Here is a 19,783-nt window from a genome sequence, read left to right as displayed (position 1 = left end):
CTACTACTACTACTACTACACAATGAATAGTCGAGCACCATTAAGTACTGTCTTACAATTCTTGACAGGGACTACTGAATTTTCAGTGACATACAGGAAGAAACTGATAATTGAAAACCAAACCAGGGTTTTATTTAAAGTATTTTTATTTTTTATAGTGGAACGCATAAAAATTATGATGAAAATATGGAAACATGTGGAAACTCTGATTACACCAGCCGATGACAGCAGATATTGAGAGTGTAGAACACCTAATGTAGTCAGTCAATAGCAACATTACTATTAAGTAGCACGAACAAACACATAGGAAAAGTTAAGATTTTAATTTAAATAAATGTTATAGCTACAAGAAAAGCTAAGCTTTCCAAATAATATTGATTCTTTTTTCCATATGTTACACTTTAAGATAAATCACAGAAATGTGCCAGTAAAATTTTAAATAATTTCCAGTCTTTTGGGCACAAAATTCCTCTAAGTGGCTAGTCCTCAAAGTGTTACATTTTAAATGAAAGTCAAATGCTCTGTGGTTTAAGAAATTCCTCGTCCATCTCACATGTAACATAATTCATCTTGCTTAAAAGGAAATTTAGTTTGAAAGTAATGTTTTTCGAACCACCATTCACCATATTTTCCTGCTACCTGTTAGAAATAGGTTCGTTTCAGCAGTTGTCAGAGGAAGGAGTTACTGCGCGTGTGCAGCCCCTACAGTGATGTAGGAAGCCCTTAAGTTCTTACGTATATAGCATTAAGAGCGCTTACACTATGTCAAAAAAGGACATCAGACTATACTCCAAGAACACCACAATTTTGTAAGCCATACTACAATGCACAATTCAGCTTAAAGTGCACTTTTTTTATGTCCACATTCACAATGAAGAGGCCCCAACCCGGTATTAAGCTTTTCAGTGTGGTTTTCTGGATGCAAATTTTCTTGGTGTACCCCTACTCTATCATCTCATGTTTGGCTTTTTATTACGGCATAATGCCATACATGCCAGAAGATGTAAATGCGCACTTGAATTTCAGCGAACAGTTGAAACCAGGCAATAGTGTGGAATGAAAACTTCATTTCAAATACATCGACTGCCTCTGCAGAAAACATTAATAAAAACCAAATTTCTTTAGCAAACCAACATAGATAACTTTATTGTTATGGAAGGAAATTTAATGCTTCACTGCCAACAATGTGGAAATAACATAAAATCCGAGACAGGAAAATAACTAAACATAATGACAGGTCACATTGAGACAACCCGCCTCCCCATTACAACTCTGACTGCTTTGTACATGCGCAAATCTAACTGCTCTGGGTAGCATCTGGCTACTTGTTGCTTCTGCTGACACTTCAAATAGCCGGAAGAAGGAGAAGATACTGCTCATACATGACTTAACTGCACTAGTGCAAGAGCCTGCTGGCAACTGCTCGAAGGAACCTAATATAACCAGTTGTGACGTCACACTCATCAAAAGCAGTTTGTTATGAAGTATTGCATAATCTTCGCCCTAAAGCCTTTGACACATTTTATTGTTGGCAGATACTTGTGCATGCACTGTGTTTTGGTGTTGTAAATGGCGCATTTCCTTTACAACTTACATTTTATTTGGTTTTTTCCTCTCATTTATGTTTTATTGCTGCAGCATTATTGTACAGTAACGGGACACAGTAAAATTCTTTGTTACATTTTTAGTTCTTAGCAGTCAAAATTACAAAAATTTAACTGAAAACTAAAGACAATGAAAAATTCCTGGAATCCTAAAAAATCCTGGGTTTTTCCCAGTTTTCTCCTGGATGAAAAAATTCCCACATTCTTCCCGGGTTTCCCAGCTGTCCCAGGGCGTATACACTGTGTGTTAGCTGAAAGGTTGAAACCAATCAAAATATGCAGCTTCATGGCAGGTGAATATGGTGAAAGTGGTCTGAGTCAAAACAAAAGTGTACGAGAGCGCAGGTAAGTTCAGACAGGTGTAACAAGCACTGAAGATTTTCCACGCTAAGAACATTCTTTCCGTGCAGTCACGGAGAACAAAAATGTGAGAGATGAAAATTGATATCAGAAAACATGCATATTACAATGAATGATATTGTAGCAACAATGAATGTTAATGTTGGCTCAGCCAATCATATTGTTCACGACATACTGATATTCAAGAAAGTAGGTGAGTTCCAAAACATTTGACATAAGAAATGAAAGGAAGGGTGCACTCATGTGTGCAGGAAGACCTGAAGTTCGTCTCCTGCCCCCCTCGCCCCCGTATTCCCTGGACATGGCACCTTCAGATTATAAGAATTTCAGCCCAGTGAAAGATGCTTTTAGTCGCTCATAGTTCACTGATGATGTCCTGTCTCTTATTGAACGACACCTTCATAAAGTAGAGATAGCATGCTTCTCCAAAAATGAAATGTGTGTTTAGGTTAAATATTCTTATTGTTACATACTCTTCTGTGCTATGATATTAAATATTCTTTTTATATCTAAAAACAAAGATGTATCTAAAAAGAAAGATGATGAGACTTACCAAACAAAAGCGCTGGCAGGTCGATAGACACACAAACAAACACAAATATACACACAAAATTCAAGCTTTCGCAACAAACTGTTGCCTCATCAGGAAAGAGGGGAAGGAGAGGGAAAGACGAAAGGATGTGGGTAAGGGAGAGGATAAGGAGTCATTCCAATCCCGGGAGCGGAAAGACTTACCTTAGGGGGAAAAAAGGACAGGTATACACTCGCACACACACACACACACACACACACACACACACACACACACATATCCATCCACACATACAGACACAAGCAGACATATTTGACGTTAAAACCTGTGGGAAGCGGCTAAAAATGATCGGTGATGTGAAAAAAAGCAAAAGTTTAAACCTAACTAACTTAAGGACAACACACACATCCATGCCCGAGGCAGGATTCGAACCTGCAACCGTAGCGGTCGCGCGGTTCCAGACTGTAAAAGAGAAGGTGAATACAAAGGGAAACTACTGGCAAAAACAGAAGGAGGAAATAAGACGACAGAAAAGACTTCGAAATGTAACAGTGACAATAACAAACGTCATTGTTGGGTTCAAATTATGATATGAATATAACAGAGGGAAACATTCCACGTGGAAAAATATATCTAAAAAGAAAGATGATGAGACTTACCAAACAAAAGCGCTGGCAGGTCGATAGACACACAAACAAACACAAATATACACACACAATTCAAGCTTTCGCAACAAACTGTTGCCTCATCAGGAAAGAGGGGAAGGAGAGGGAAAGACGAAAGGATGTGGGTAAGGGAGAGGATAAGGAGTCATTCCAATCCCGGGAGCGGAAAGACTTACCTTAGGGGGAAAAAAGGACAGGTATACACTCGCACACACACACACATATCCATCCACACATACAGACACAAGCAGACATATTTGACGTTAAAACCTGTGGGAAGCGGCTAAAAATGATCGGTGATGTGAAAAAAAGCAAAAGTTTAAACCTAACTAACACACAAGTGTCTGTCGACCTGCCAGCACTTTCATTTGGTAAGTCACATCATCTTTGTTTTTAGATATATTTTTTCTACGTGGAATGTTTCCCTCTATTATAAATATTCTTTTTGTTACATATTCTTCTGTGCTATGATACAACAGAATACGTCTTAACATACCCATGTTGAGGACCACCATTGTTGACAACGTTCAGTTTCATTAACTGTTCTCTCAGACGTGACTTGAAGAGAGAGTTAACAGTGCGGTATATATATTGAACCTGAGCTTCTGGCAGCACTGTTGCTACAGCCTCATGGAGTTTTGTTAGGTGCCTGTCATGAAAAGGCAGAAACAGAAGATGTAATGCTTTTCAACATGCAAGTATTAACACTAAGCAACAAATATAAAAAAAGATTTTTAAAAAGTTGTATGTAATGGAGAAAGAAGAAAATGACCATGCGTAGCTAACATATTGGAAATATCGAGAGGTAACTTGAATTGTGTTTTATCCATCTCATGACGTACATTTGCAATCCAATTGGTATGCGTACAGGAGACATGTCAAAAATTTATAAAACAATTACAATGATTTTTACATTAATAAATAATAGCACTATAATAAATAACAACACTATAAGGATAACACTTTGTACCCAGCTCAAATTTCCAGTTTGTCAAGTATGAATTCCTCCACTGAATAACAACACTTCAGTGTCAGTACCTCATATAGCTTTCTTTTAAGTGAACCTAAATTCATCTGCATCAACTTGTTCCCTTTTAATTTATTACAAATTTTCATTCCCATGTATTGAGGTCCCTGGGCTTACAGTCTGATGCGGTGGGTGGGGAGCATAAAATTTTCTTTGTTTCTGGTATCATGTGAATGGACTAAATGGTTTCCCTCAAATAATTCATGTCTTGTGTACAAAAATATAATAATCTCACATATGTATAAGGATGGCAGAGCTAATATTTTAAGTTTTCTAAATAATGATAGACACGGTTCTTTGTAATTTGCAGTGCACATATTTCGTATGATTTTTTTTTTTAGTATCCGCACTATGTTTGTTGAGTTACCCCAAAAAACAATACCATACCTAATAATGGATTTGAAGTAGCTTGTATATGCTACTTTTCGTGTGTCCATGTCAGTTGCAGTTGACAATATTTGCATTGAAAATGCAAAGCTGCTCAGTTTGTTTGCCAGGTATTCAATGTGTGCCTGCCAGCTCAAATTTTTATCTACTTTTAAACCTAAGAATTTGACTGAGTCAACTTCTTCTATACCCTGATGAGCAATATACCATGGACAGGTACTAAATTTAAGTGCTATAAAATCTGTTATAAAAACATGCAAATATATCTGTTTCAGTCCATCCAAAAACAAACTTCCTTATTCCACAATCAAAAATAGTTATGGTAGATGAGGGCTGTTTCATTCATAAATGAGTGTCAGTAATAACAACTTAATAAAAATAACAACTATCTTTACAGGTACCTCATAAACATAATTCGAACTGTAATAGCAAGTCTTTTATTTAAACTGGTATTCAAGAAGCCAAGGCAACAGAAAAACAATGACAGAATGTTTCTGTTCCAATTTTATTTCAAGTGAGGCAGGATAGATGATTAGAGTGTAATGTCCAATTGATGATGAAGTCATAAGTGGAGTACAATGGCAGCTCGGACAAGGACAGAGGAGAAAATAAGCTATGGCCTCTTCTAGGGAACCATACCACCACTTGCCTTATTTGATTTGGGGGAACCTACGGGAAAAATAAATTGGGAATGCTGCATAGTCTTGTCACTATTTATTGCATGAAAGGATTTACCATATCACATAATGAGGATATGAGACATTAAAAAATATTAATGGTATCAATAAATTAAAAGTCTGTATGTACAATGAGAGGCAAAAAGATTGCCCAGCCCAAATAATTTAGAGTCCAAGAACAGAGAATTGTGTAAGCCCAAGTTCAGAAGTGCCAGTGTCCACAATTCTGAAAGTCTGTGGAGCTTCACGTCAATGTTTACATTTTCAAATAGAAGCAATATAACAGCTAGGATACAGTATAAGTCGAGATTCATTCCAATTTAACTCATCATATCATTTCTTTTGAAAATCATTATTCACGCATGTAGAAACAGTTGAAATACACTCCTGGAAATTGAAATAAGAACACCGTGAATTCATTGTCGCAGGAAGGGGAAACTTTATTGACACATTCCTGGGGTCAGATACATCACATGATCACACTGACAGAACCACAGGCACATAGACACAGGCAACAGAGCATGCACAATGTCGGCACTAGTACAGTGTATATCCACCTTTCGCAGCAATGCAGGCTGCTATTCTCCCATGGAGACGATCGTAGAGATGCTGGATGTAGTCCTGTGGAACGGCTTGCCATGCCATTTCCACCTGGCGCTTCAGTTGGACCAGCGTTCGTGCTGGACGTGCAGACCGCGTGAGACGACGCTTCATCCAGTCCCAAACATGCTCAATGGGGGACAGATCCGGAGATCTTGCTGGCCAGGGTAGTTGACTTACACCTTCTAGAGCACGTTGGGTGGCACGGGATACATGCAGACGTGCATTGTCCTGTTGGAACAGCAAGTTCCCTTGCCGGTCTAGGAATGGTAGAACGATGGGTTCGATGACGGTTTGGATGTACCGTGCACTATTCAGTGTCCCCTCGACGATCACCAGTGGTGTACGGCCAGTGTAGGAGATCGCTCCCCACACCATGATGCCGGGTGTTGGCCCTGTGTGCCTCGGTCGTATGCAGTCCTGATTGTGGCGCTCACCTGCACGGCGCCAAACATGCATACGACCATCACTGGCACCAAGGCAGAAGCAACTCTCATCGCTGAAGACGACACGTCTCCATTCCTCCCTCCATTCACGCCTGTCGCGACACCACTGGAGGCGGGCTGCACGATGTTGGGGCGTGAGCGGAAGACGGCCTAACGGTGTGCGGGACCGTAGCCCAGCTTCATGGAGATGGTTGCGAATGGTCCTCGCCGATACCCCAGGAGCAACAGTGTCCCTAATTTGCTGGGAAGTGGCGGTGCGGTCCCCTACGGCACTGCGTAGGATCCTACGGTCTTGGCGTGCATCCGTGCGTCGCTGCGGTCCGGTCCCAGGTTGACGGGCACGTGCACCTTCCGCCGACCACTGGCGACAACATCGATGTACTGTGGAGACCTCACGCCCCACGTGTTGAGCAATTCGGCGGTACGTCCACCCGGCCTCCCGCATGCCCACTATACGCCCTCGCTCAAAGTCCGTCAACTGCACATACGGGTCACGTCCACGCTGTCGCGGCATGCTACCAGTGTTAAAGACTGCGATGGAGCTCCGTATGCCACGGCAAACTGGCTGACACTGACGGCGGCGGTGCACAAATGCTGCGCAGCTAGCGCCATTCGACGGCCAACACCGCGGTTCCTGGTGTGTCCGCTGTGCCGTGCGTGTGATCATTGCTTGTACAGCCTTCTCGCAGTGTCCAGAGCAAGTATGGTGGGTCTGACACACCGGTGTCAATGTGTTCTTTTTTCCATTTCCCGGAGTGTATAAGAACTCAACATCAGTAGAATTACTCTAACGATGAGCGTTTCACATCTGTTTCAACGGCTGAGTAGATAAGCTGTGGTTTATAAACACAACGGACAAGCATTCGAATCAAACTGGAGTCAAATGTCATTTTTTTAAAAAAGATCTGTGTAGGTAATATTTTAAACCTTAATTTGTTACAAATTGTGCAGTTGTAGGCTTTTCTAGATCCCACATTCTTTCAAATGATTTCTTTTTTATAATAGTCTAATCTTTAAACAAACAGCCAAGTTGGTTGTAGTAAAAATATTGAAAATGGATGTATTTATTTGCAATTACTTTGACCGCCACCTGGTGTGTGTATAATTTTCAGCTAAGGAGATCGTTGTCAGCTAAGAAGATCGTTGTCAGCTAACTGGCATATTTTTGTTAAGTCCTTACGCGCGGTTTACATGAATGAGTGGCTGTGCCCTACGGTATATGTTGTTTCAGTTTAGTATTCATTCTTCAATTATGGTAGCTCCTTGGTAGTGTCAGCTTACTGAACTGGTAGCTCTAGTATGTGTCAGATCGAATCTCAATACAGCCTTTTTTTTTTTTTTTTTTTTTAATCATGTCACACGTTTTGTGCTTTATTTAATTTTTGTTACTAAATTATATTTTCTGTTTTTTCAGTATGCTGTTCAGCAAATAACTAATTATTGTTTGTGAATTTGGTGTCTAAACTTAATCTTCCTCAGAAGGTTATATTTATCTCACCTCCCATAACAATAAAAATAATCTTCCTTGGAGGGTGATATTCACCTGACTTCCTATAAAAATACAAATAATATAGTAGCAAGTAGATTTGTAATTTGAAATTAATATTGTTAGCCTGTTAACTATGTAGGCCTTTTATAGAAAAAGAGGAATTTCATAAAATGACTAGTAGGCTATGTATAGCTTCAGTATTTTGCCCATATGCCACTGGCATCAAGAACAGCTTGAATCCTTCGAGGCATAGAATTGACAAGTCTACGGAAAAAGTCCTCACCAATGTTAACTCTCTCCCATGAAGAATGAACCACATGCCAGAGCATTCACAGTTCCAAGAGGAGGGTCTTGCCAATTGTCTGGCAGAATCTTCTTAAGCTGAGTGTACGTACTCTATGGGTTTGAGATCAGATGACTCTGGAGGCCACAGAGAGAACTGAATAATATTCTCCCTACTTTGAAACCAGTTCTGAATCCTAGTGCTAGTGTGTGATGGATGACTATCATATTAGTAATCAAACAATGGAAAATCCTGGAAGGACTGTACCAATATTATAAAAGGATACTTGCTACTCAACATATAGCGGAGGTGCCGTGCCACAGATAGGCACAACAAAAAGACTGTCGCAATATAAGCTTTTGGCCAACAAGACCTTTGTCAAAAGTAGATCTCTTGTTTTCAAAGAAAGCAATCACTTGCTCACAAACATTCACATCAGCCATTTTGAAGCAGACCTAGACATATGACAATCAGTTGATATGTTTCTCTTAGCTGCGAACTATAGAGACAGAAGGTGGCACTCTAAGCAATTACAAATAAATACATCCATCTTAAATATTTTTACCATGATGATTTGTAGTGAATTTTAAAATATTACCCACAAAGGTCTAAATAAAAAAATTATAGTAATTTTTGAGAACATTTTTTGTGAAGAACAGTGGTTTTTCTCAGTACTTTAAAATGAACATAAACAATCTCAACCACATTGACTCCAGTTAGATTCGAACACTCATCCTTTATGTTCATAAAACATCACCTACCCACTCATCCACTGAAACAGATGTGAAATGCTCATTGTTTCAGTAATTCTACCGTCGTGGAGTTCTCATATTTCAATTGTTTCTACGTGCTTAAATCATGATTTTCAAAAGAAACGATATGATGACTTAAACTGCAATGAATGTTGACATATGGTGTATCTTAACTATTATATTGCTTCTATCTGATGATATAAGCACCAAGCTTACGCTCCACAGACCGCTAGAGTTGCGAACACTGGCACTTCTGAACTTGGGCAGGCACAATGCTCTGTTCTTGGACTCCAAATCATTTTGGCCTGGCATTCTTTTTGGCTTTCGTTGTAAATGAAACATTCTGCATTTTCCGTTTCCTATGGAACAAAATATAACTTAATTAGTTATCTTCAGAAGGCAAAATGTGTAATACTGCTAAAAGACACGAAGTAAAGCTGACCAGCGTCCTATCTTTCGCAAGTATTAGTTACTTCTTCAGAGAGGATACAGGGATAAGTAGCAAAAGATTATAAAGGAATGGCAGGTCACTCTGACTCTGCATCTGTAATAAGGACAAGGGTAGACAAAGGTCTACTTTTAATTTATTAGTTTTCTAATATAATATCCCTTTAATGCATGCAACATGGTTACAGGTACAAGAAATGATGTAAGTATCTACCTTGATATGTTTCTGAAGGGCTGAGATGGAACAGGAGGTCTCACCTCCCACTGGCCTAACTGTGCAGTTATTAGATTCCCGACAATTGAGAGAACCTTTTCCTCAATCTCCTGAACATGGCTCAGTACATCTTTCTCCACTATGTCGAGAACCCCCACACCAGTAGCGGCTCCACGGAATGGCATGACATGTTGCGTCAGCTGCTGCTGCTGTTGTTGTTGTTGCTGCTGCTGCAGCAAATCTGTATCAAAGAAAATGTACAATAATAAAGTTACATCTATTAACATATTATTAATAAAGTCTTTCCTGCAATAAGCATCTGCGAGTCCTCCAGTTTGGAGAAATAGGTGTGTTAAGGCACGGTTACACTGACAGTAAGTTTGAAACATTCTGCAACAATACTGTTTGCAGCTATTAGAGTACTATCGATGTTTGTAACATGCTGCAAACATAAAAACAGTGTTAGATGGCTTTATTGATCAAAGGAACACTGCTTCTGGCCTGGTACAACTAAATGTTGCTACGTGGTGCTAGTGTTTGTTTATGTTCTCATATACTTCACAAACCGTAGGAACTATTTGAGGTATAAGTGTTGACTATCTTGGTCTCAGAAGTGAGGGACAGCAACTGGTCGATGAAATGTAATAATACTGTAGCAGCAGGCATTATGACATGCTCATAAAGTTCAGATTTCTAAACCACATACGAATAATGGTGCTTTGTCTTAAACATGTTCGAGTGGTACTTGCTGTTATTCATGTGACAGACCTGTAGATGATGACCTCATAACAGTAATAAAATAACATCATATCACTGTAATAAAATAATATCATAACAACAGCTGTTGGTACAGTACTATTAATTCTATTTGATATATCGGTGGCTTTGAAATTTGGAATAAATTTGCAATACTTTGATAGGAATCTCCTGTTACCGAAAACAGAAGTGAGAGAGCAGATCTTTCTTTCACAGGAACTGCTTTACTGAAATTTGTCTCCCTTTGAAACAACTGGTTCTATAGTATTCATTAGAATTTCTAAATCAGACAGCCACGTCCTAGTGAAGTCAAGAAGACAAGAACCGTCTTCCAAATTCAACTCGCACATAATGTCATTTCTGTCACATCTTCTATAGTACCAGTAAACCCTCAACTCTTTAAAGAATCAAACTCCAATGCATAAAACAGCTTCAATCACCTGATTATCTTACAAATGAGTCAATATGTTAAATATTTGAAATTTAGCATGTAAGTGAGAAAAAGTTTAGAAAAGATTTGAAATTACATATAAGGTTCATTGAAAGTCACTAAGTGCTCTCATTCACGCAATGACGACTACTTTGACGACTACTTTGACGACTACTTTGTTTACTTATCTTCTTGAGTAATATTAATGCAGCACCACATATAATTAATTCTTCCTCTTCACTTTTCATAGCACAGTTCTTAATGTGAATACACAATGTGAAAGTTTCCTGCCAGTTCAGTGTAGCACACTATGTGAATACACATGTAAAAATGTTTGTCAATAATGTAGATAGGAAAGTGAACAATGAACATTGTTGTCAACATGTTGCTGACTAATGGAACAATGTTGCAAACAGAAACATGTTTTTAAAATCAGTGTAAATGCAACTTAATGGATAGCAAGCAGTGTCTCGCTTTGATACTTGTTAAAGAGGCTTTTTTCATCAATATGAGTGGAGTTTGGTTTCCAGCACATGCTAACTTTGCTACATGCCCTAGAAGCCAGCTGGAAGAAACTGCCTTCTCATGTCTGTGCACACATCTGACAACATTTGTATGTTTTCAAACTTTTCCACTGTGTTAACATTCAGAATTTTCTGGAGAGTATCTAATAAATCACACTGAATAGTAAAATTATGTTATCTCTTAAATTTCATCTGTTCTAGTGATTGTAGGATCCTGTTGAACTCTGCACTATAGACTGAAAATTCATTAGAAAGGTGTGCTAGATCACACTAGGAATGTAACTGAGCAGCCAACAGATTCCCCTTGTCCATAATTAATGTTCCTGTTTCAAAACACTGATCAGCACTATCAGAGTCACTTGTGGAACAATGTCATTCCAACCCTTCAACAGTGTGGATGTGTGGGTAGTATCATTTTCATGCAAGATGGCACCCATCTGCACATTGCACAGCCAGTGAAGCAGTTGCTGCAGAGGCATTTCGGAAATGCTGGAATTACCAGCTGCCATTTCCCTACAGCCTAGCCATCCAGACCACCCAATTTTAATCTGTGTGACTTCTGACTGTGGGGTTACCTGGAAGATGATGTATTTAATAACAAAATTGTGAATGTAGCTGAATTGAAGGCACACACTGTGAAAGGTATTCTGGGTGCTACTCAGATCTGTTGTGGGACATGCTGTTTCTTGATTTCAACTTTTGGCAGAAAATGGTGGACAGCATATCAAACATTTCTTGTGCCAGTCGCACGACAATTACAAACTGATCTCATTTTGCTTTTTATGCATTGTTTGCCTTCAGGACAAGGGTTGAAGGGGAAGGAAGAGGGGTGAAGGAAAAGAACTAGTGAGGGTTAGGAAGAGGGGATAGTTGGGAAGTTGTCCACAACTTCAGGTCAGGTGAGACTTACTGGATGGGATGAGAAGGATGGTTGGGGACCATGCTGGACAAGATTTGAATACCTGAGATCTTAAACGTGGAACATAAAGGAAAAAGTAAGACAGATATTACTGACCAAACATAGTGCAGGAGTTAATAACAGCATAAAGCTGAGAACATCATACGTGGTAGAAATGGTGTGGAGGGGGGGGGATACACAGGTCACAAAATTTAAAGAAACAGAAAACTTAAAGAGAGTGAAGAAATGTACAATTACTGACAAGAAATGCTGAGACTGAAGAAATCGACAGAAGTTAAGGCCAGTTGGATGATACGAAACAAAGACATGTTGTAACACGAGTTCCCAACTGTGGAATTCTGAGAAACTGGTGTCTGGGTGGAAGAATCCAGAAGCATGTGTGGCAAAACAGGTATCGAGATCATGGTTACAACAGGATATTGTGTGTTGCCAGTATACAATCTCTGCTTACAACCACTCATTACAAATTGATAACTTGATCGTAGTCATGCCAATATAGAAAGCCGAACATCATTCCCAAAACAGTTGATATATGACAAGTGTCTTATCACGTGTGGCCTCCATTTGACAGTGTTTTGCTAGTTACAGGGCTGGTGTAGGTGGTGGCAGAATGGTGCACAGAGGGCATCTTACAGTGGGGACAGTCACAGGGATAGGAGCCATAGGGTAAGGACATGGATACAGAAGGAGCTTTTTTAGTTTTTTTACATCTTTTACTTTTTGACCTGTCTATTTGCCCCACCCCCTACCTCTACCACACACAATGCACTTAGTTTTCCACTCTTATTAACTCATGCACCATGTTTTGTCAGTAATCTCTATCTCGCCTATTACTGTATCTTCCATCTTTAAGCTCTCTGATTTTCAAATCTCGTCCAGTGCAGTCCCCAACACTCAATCTTTCCTTCTCATCCCATCCAATAAGTCTCACCTGACCTGAAGTTGTGGTCAGCTTCCCAACTCTCCCTGCTTCCTAACCCTCATTACTTCTTTTGCTCCACACCTCTCTTCCTTCCCCTTCAACTCTTCTGCCAGAAGGAGCCACTGGCTCCAAAAGCTCGCAAATTTGCATACCTTTATACGTTTTCTCCTGGCACAGCTTGGTGAGTAGATTTTTTTTATCTATTGGAGTAAATTAAGGATTGTTATATGTATGTGATCATTTGTCACATGTTCCCGTCAGGTGAAATATGTAAAACTTTTGCCTCCATCATTCAAGGGAGAAAGGGGAGAAGGCCCTCTTCCTAGTTAACTTCCTAACTTTCATTCCCATTTTGGGTAGAGTTTTTGGTTCACACAGTTAGATGCTTTGGAGACATTATTTCATCACAGATGCCTGCAGCCGATCAAGTACCTGTTTTTCTGAGAACTTTGTGTTTTATTACGATTCAGTCATGTTTTCACTTTTACTCAAATGATTTTACTTGTGTAATTTGTTACCACTTATCTAAAAACAATTTGTACCTATGACATAAACTTAAAATATGCTGCAATATTTTACAATTTTTTTAGAATTATGTTGTCAAAGAAAATACTTTATCTCTCTAATCCTAGAGACATCATAAGGGTGCTCAAAGCAGTTTTTGATGTTGACTCTTATGCAGATGAAAATTTTAAAAACCTGCTCCCAAATGACAGGGGAGAAAATAGTGATACTGAACAATTGCAGTTAATAATTTAGCACTCATATTAAATGTGATGTGAATTATGCTGTAAAAGGCAATTAGATGTGAGAGCAGGAATGTGATTACTGATGATGTGTTGATGCTATCTATTGATAATGTATGCGATATTAACACTGAACGGCTTCTAAATAGCAACAGTCAGGTCTGCACATTGTGGTGTAAATAATATTTACAGTTAAGTGAGTTTGTACAAAGGCCATCTTTTCCTGTGAGTAGTGTACATATTATTATTGTTGTGGGAAATAGTAACAACCTGATTAAGTATCAGGCATTTAAGTTTTACACTGATGACAAAAAATATGAGCAAAGTTTCCTGGCAGTTCAATCATTATCTGTTGGGTGTATTTTAGGGACAGACAAAGACAGTGAAAAAAATGTAAAGCAGACTTTTCTGTGGGCATGTTATATATTCAGAAGGGCAATAAGGAAAGAGAAGATTCATTTAGAGGATACTTCAACAAGGCAGAGATGAGAGTAGTGTGCTTGATTTTACGATGTATATTTTTAATTTGAATGTGGAGGGAACTGTGGCTCAGGTAAGTGTTACTGATTATGTTAGGAACGAAAAAATACCAGTAAGGAAGAAAATGTTCAAGCAGTTTTTCGTCAAATTTGTAATAAAATTCAAGAGATATCTGATTTGTCGGAAGATAAGAGAGAATAAATAAATAAATGAAGTACTTCTCGATTATCCCATTGTATTTTCTAAGAGGTCACAATTAATTAAACAGTGGACATGCAAACATTAGACTCTCCTTAGACTTAATTAACCTGTACCATCAACACGGCATGAAGCTGTAGATCTTGAAATTAAATTAACACTGTGGAAGAATAGTACTGAAAGATCAGTAAGTCACTACTCCAACCTAATACATCTGGTTAATAAACCAGAGAGATCTGTCAGTTTAATGTTGGACACAAGAGCAGTCAACAAAAGTATTTTACTGTAAAGTGACTCAGCAGAAAGTTTAGAGGAATTACTGCAACATTTTGGAGACACCACATATCTTAGCATCTCCAATTTAACAAGCAGTTTTTGGTACGTGAAGTTAGATGAAGAAAGCAAGAAATGTACTGCTTTTTTGTTCAAGGGAAAAAGTTATCATTTTGAAGTCATACCATATGGATTGAACATTTCTGTGGCTGCCTTCATGCTCACTCTGGATGAAGTTTTATACAATCAATTACTGAAGAAGTTTTTCAACTAAGTTGATATTACATTAATTTGCTCTGAGCCATGGGAAGCACATCTACAGACTATTAATAAAGTTCTGAAAGTTTTCAAAAATTGGGAGTTAACTGTTAATTTGGAGAAGGAAAAAGAAATCAAGTTTTCAGGACATGTCAAGCAATCAAACCTCATCAGAACAAATGGATGCTGTCAGAAAATATGCTGTACCAAAGTGTTATAATCTGTGAAACTGTGAGCTGTAGTGTTAATGCAGCTATGGGAGTGTTGCATGTGTTACAGCAATGTGCAGAAGTAATCTGAAGTTTATGTGCCATTTTTAATTGACAACAAGAAGATGCAGTGGAAAAGAGAACAAGAATAATTTTTTATGAATACCTACAAGGGGCGTTTGAAAAGTCTGTGCAAAAATAAAAACTAACGCTTTTGGGGTAAACCTTTTTTTATTTTTTGACAGTCTCCTTTTACACTTATTCACTTCGTCCAACGCTCTTCTAATTTGTTGATCCCTTCCGAATAATAGGAATTGTCCAAGTCTGCAAAATATCTACTAGCTGCTGCAATCACCACCTTGTTTGAATAAAATCTTTGTCTCGCCAGCCATTTCTTCAAATTGGGGAACAAATAGTAGTCCAAGGGAGCCAAGTCTGGAGAATAGGGGGGATGTGCAATGAGTTGGAATCCTATTTCCATTAAATTTGTGACCACAACTGCTGATGTGTGTGCATTCTATCCACAGATGCTACTAACTAAACATGACCTTGATACGCGCCGATGGTGCCATCTCTCTGACTTTGCACGGACTTCTCAAATGCCCCTCGTATGCGGTTTTACAGCACAGAGACTGAACAGCAATTATACACGCACATTTCAGCACGCGTTGCTTTGTCAGTGTAACAAACTTTATTCAGTTTCATATTGTGAGGCATGCTTGAGTGGTGTCGTTGGATGCAGCCACTGCTGTTATGAGAGACGCAATTTCATACTACGATACAGCGCAACAGAGCAACGATTCTTGTTGCTTGGCACATGAGACACTCCATTCACAACCACTGCAAGCAACTTCAGCACCTGGCTGCAGTCCTGCCTAGCCATTGGCAGGCCGTTTGTTTACAGGACTCTCCTTTCCCCTTACCCACTTCCACTTCATAGCACTGCACTTCATCATGTGTATTGGCATATGCAGTATGTATGTCGTCACAGCCACATTCTATGCAATGAATACAATAATTTAAGACCATGTTTGTGAAACTAGTGCAGTGTGCAGGATGTGCTGCACATAATTATGGGCTTTAAAAATGCTTCACAAGAATGTGTATTCTAGTGCTATGCATTAATACAAATATCTAATTGATAAACACATTGCAAAATAATTTTTCTTCCTTTTTCAATTTTGTTCTCTTAGCTTGAGAAGCGGTATTTCTGTTGACCACATGTCAATTAAAAGTTTTATTTTCATCTGAATTGATTACATGCTGACTTGCTCTTTCTATGATTGTGTGTATACACACCTTATTTTAACTTCTATTGCAAAACACGTAGCAACTTTATTTATACAGGGCGGTCAGAAACTCCAGTTACAAACTTCTACGACATGTACAGTGTAGTGAGTAAATACCATTTTGAATAGGAACCCGTGTCCGGAAACGTATCGTTTCCGTTCTACAACAGTTTCAATGCAGATGATTGTCTCATCCACACCGACATGAGGAATGTACTTAGGCATCACTCAGTACAATTGTTGCAATCCATTTGAAAAGAATACTGACTCATTCCATTATTACTTACACATTTGCGTTACAACTTACACCTTACAGTTTACATTAGTCGACAACAACAAGAACCCAGCGTCTATGGCACCAGCCGCAACCTTACATTGCATTACAACAGCAGCTCGATGTGGCGACCACCAACGTTGTTACACACATTGTACCTCCGAAGCATGTTCTGGTACACTCTCTCCATCCCACCTGGTGTCTCTTCAATGTCTTGTGCAATGGCCAGAACTCGTGCCAGCAGATCTTCCTCTCTCCCTACAGGTGTCTCATAAATTAGGCTCTTCATATGACCCCACAAGTAGTAGTCCATAGGGGCAAAATCCGGCGATTGTGGCGGCCACACGGTTGGACCACCACGGCCTATCCATCTTTCACTATACCATCTGTTGAGATGTCTCCAGACAGCCAGTGAAAAGTGAGGTGGTGCTCCATGATGCTGAAACCACATTTCCTGATGGACATTCAATGGCACAGCTTCCAAGAACGGGTCCATTACATGTCGTAGGAAGACTAAGTATGCGGGCCCCGTGAACTTGGATGGAAGGGGTATGGTCCAATCACATGACCGTCCAGAAGACCTGCCCACATGTTAATTCCAAACCTGTCTTGAAATCCTTGAACATGCGTGGCATGAGGGTTTTCGTATGCCCAGACATGGCTACTTCGGGCATTCAGAACACAATCCCTTGTGAACCTACATTCATTTGTGAAGAGAACTTGACGTGGAAACGGGCGTGTCGATGCAATGGTGCAGGAACCATGTGCAGAAGGCGATGCGTTGTGGAAAGTCTGCTGCACCCATAGCGTGTACCCTTTGTAAGTGGTACGGATGTAATTGTTGCTCATACAGGATGTCCAAGACAGTACTGTGACTAACATCCACTGCACGTGCAATTGTTTACGAACTCATTGATGGGCTATCTTCAATGCGACACAGCACACCTTCAAATTCGGGAGTGCGGCATCGCCGTGTAGCACCACAGTCCTGCCTCCTCACAGTGAAGGTACCCATTTCTCGTAGCTGTTGTGTAACTTGGGCAAACAGTTTGTGCGATGGAGTGTGATGGTACGGAAAACGTTCGTGATACAGTCGACTAGCAGCTCTTCTGTTACCTCCAGCTTCGCCATACACAAGGAGCATATCTGTGTATTCCGCAAATGTGCACTGCATCACGTTTCCTCTATTGGTGATGCACAGGTATTGACTCAGTCTCACAGCAAAGCAAACAATAAGTGACATCTGGGGATCATTTGACGTAGTACATGTCATCGTGTCTACCATGTTGCATATCAGGACAGGGAACTCTGAAAAGTTTCTCTTGTCCTAAGCAGACATTGACGAGGTACACATCCGAGTTGAAACTGTCGTAGAATGGAAACTACACTATTCTTTGTGTATGGGTTTTGACACACTGTCAAAATTTAATAGTAATATAATCATGTCTCAGTTTTTCAACACACACACACACACACACACACACACACACACACACACACACACACACACACACACACTTTGTGTAAATGTTGGTAAGATATAAGAGAAATTTTTCATGGTGCACATTAGGCAGAAATATCTGATACAGACTGTTGGTTGGTTGGATTAAAAGACGGGGAAAGGGACCAAACGATGAGGTCATCAGCCCCTTGTTGCGAATAAAACAATGCCACAAGTGTGAGAATAAAACAAAAGAGACTGACAACACAAAACAGAATGAAAGGAAAAATCACAAGAACAATGAAGGGCAACAAACATGTAAATGGAGGAAAGGGGGCAAGAAAATTACAGAAACACAAGAAACGAGATGAAGAGATTAAAACATAAAACAACAAAGCAGATTGGCTGGCTGACCATGAGAATAAAAAACGAGAAGCCAGCCACTCTGCAAAACATTAGAACCTCCACACTAGAAGCGCCAGGGTGGAGGACACAGAGGGACAAAGGACATGCGTAGAAACTTACGTCAAATGATAAAACCCACCCTCACGAATAAAATGTAAAACTAAATCAGCCACTGAGGCATTGTCAGATTAGTGGCAATGAGTCTGGTAACCCAAGACTGCGTCGCTAGGCAGTCAAAGTGGGACAGTGCACCAGAATAAGGGGCCACTGTCAACTGGTCGCCACACCAACACTCAGGCGGGTCTTCATGGCGCAGGAGGTAATCATTGGTCCCGCACGCGTGCCCATTGTGGAGCCGGCAGACGACAACTGATTCCCTGCAAGAGGCCCACATGGAAGTCTTCCACACATTCATAGTCTCCTTAATGACACGCTGTTTGTTGTGTTTACTGTTATGCCATTCCGTCTCCCAAAGCCAAAAAATCCTACAGTGTACTTCAGGGTGGAGGTCAGGTTCAGAGATGCCCAGCTCCAGAGCCAGTACCCCATAGCCTGTTTGGCCAGCCTGTCAGCAAGTTTGTTGCCTGCGATGCCGAAGCGTCCTGGGGTCCACACAAACACCACTGAACGATGGGACCAGTCAAGGGCATAGATGGACTCCTGGATGGATGCTACCAAAGGATGGGGAGGGTAGCACTGGTTGACAGCTTATAGGCTAATGAGTCAGTACACAGAAGAAACGTCTCCCCAGGGCACGAACAGATAGACAGAAGTGCATCACAGATGGCCATCAGTTCTGCAGTGAATAAGCTGCAGCCACTGGACAAGAAATGCCATTCAAAACGGCCTCTGTGGACGTAGGCGAAGCCAACATGAACATCAGCCATTGAGCTGTAAGTGTAAACGACTTCAGAGCCCTGGAACACGTCAAGAATTGAGAGGAAGTGACAGCGGAGAGTGGCAGGAGTAACTGAGTCCTTAGGGTCATGCGAAAGGTCCAGACGAATCTGCGACCTAGGTGTACACCATGGAGGTGTATGCGGACAGACCTGGATGGGAGATGGTAAAAGGAAGAATTCCAGTTTAGACAAATGGGATCACAGACGAATCGCAATCATTAGTCCCGACCTGGACCGCCGACGAGGGAGATGAACTGTTGCGGGTGGAAAAAGAAGA

At 40.2% G+C, this 19,783-nt stretch overlaps 1 protein-coding gene across 1 annotated transcript in view; it reads right to left on the bottom strand.

Moving 5' to 3' along the window:
- Positions 1–19,783, bottom strand: part of LOC126194755 (vacuolar protein sorting-associated protein 54) — a 145,085-nt gene that overhangs the window by 8,879 nt on the left and 116,423 nt on the right. The window contains exons 17-18 of the mRNA XM_049933036.1: positions 9,484–9,724; positions 3,658–3,810 (exon numbers count right to left, since the gene is read on the bottom strand). Coding sequence (XP_049788993.1) covers positions 3,658–3,810; positions 9,484–9,724 — 394 coding nt within the window. The remainder of the gene's footprint in view (positions 1–3,657; positions 3,811–9,483; positions 9,725–19,783) is intronic.

This window comes from Schistocerca nitens, chromosome 7, assembly GCF_023898315.1.
Source record: "Schistocerca nitens isolate TAMUIC-IGC-003100 chromosome 7, iqSchNite1.1, whole genome shotgun sequence".
Classification (NCBI taxonomy): Eukaryota; Metazoa; Arthropoda; class Insecta; order Orthoptera; family Acrididae; genus Schistocerca; species Schistocerca nitens.
Note: the sequence above shows the minus strand (reverse complement) of the source record. Positions and strands in the feature narration are given on the sequence as shown.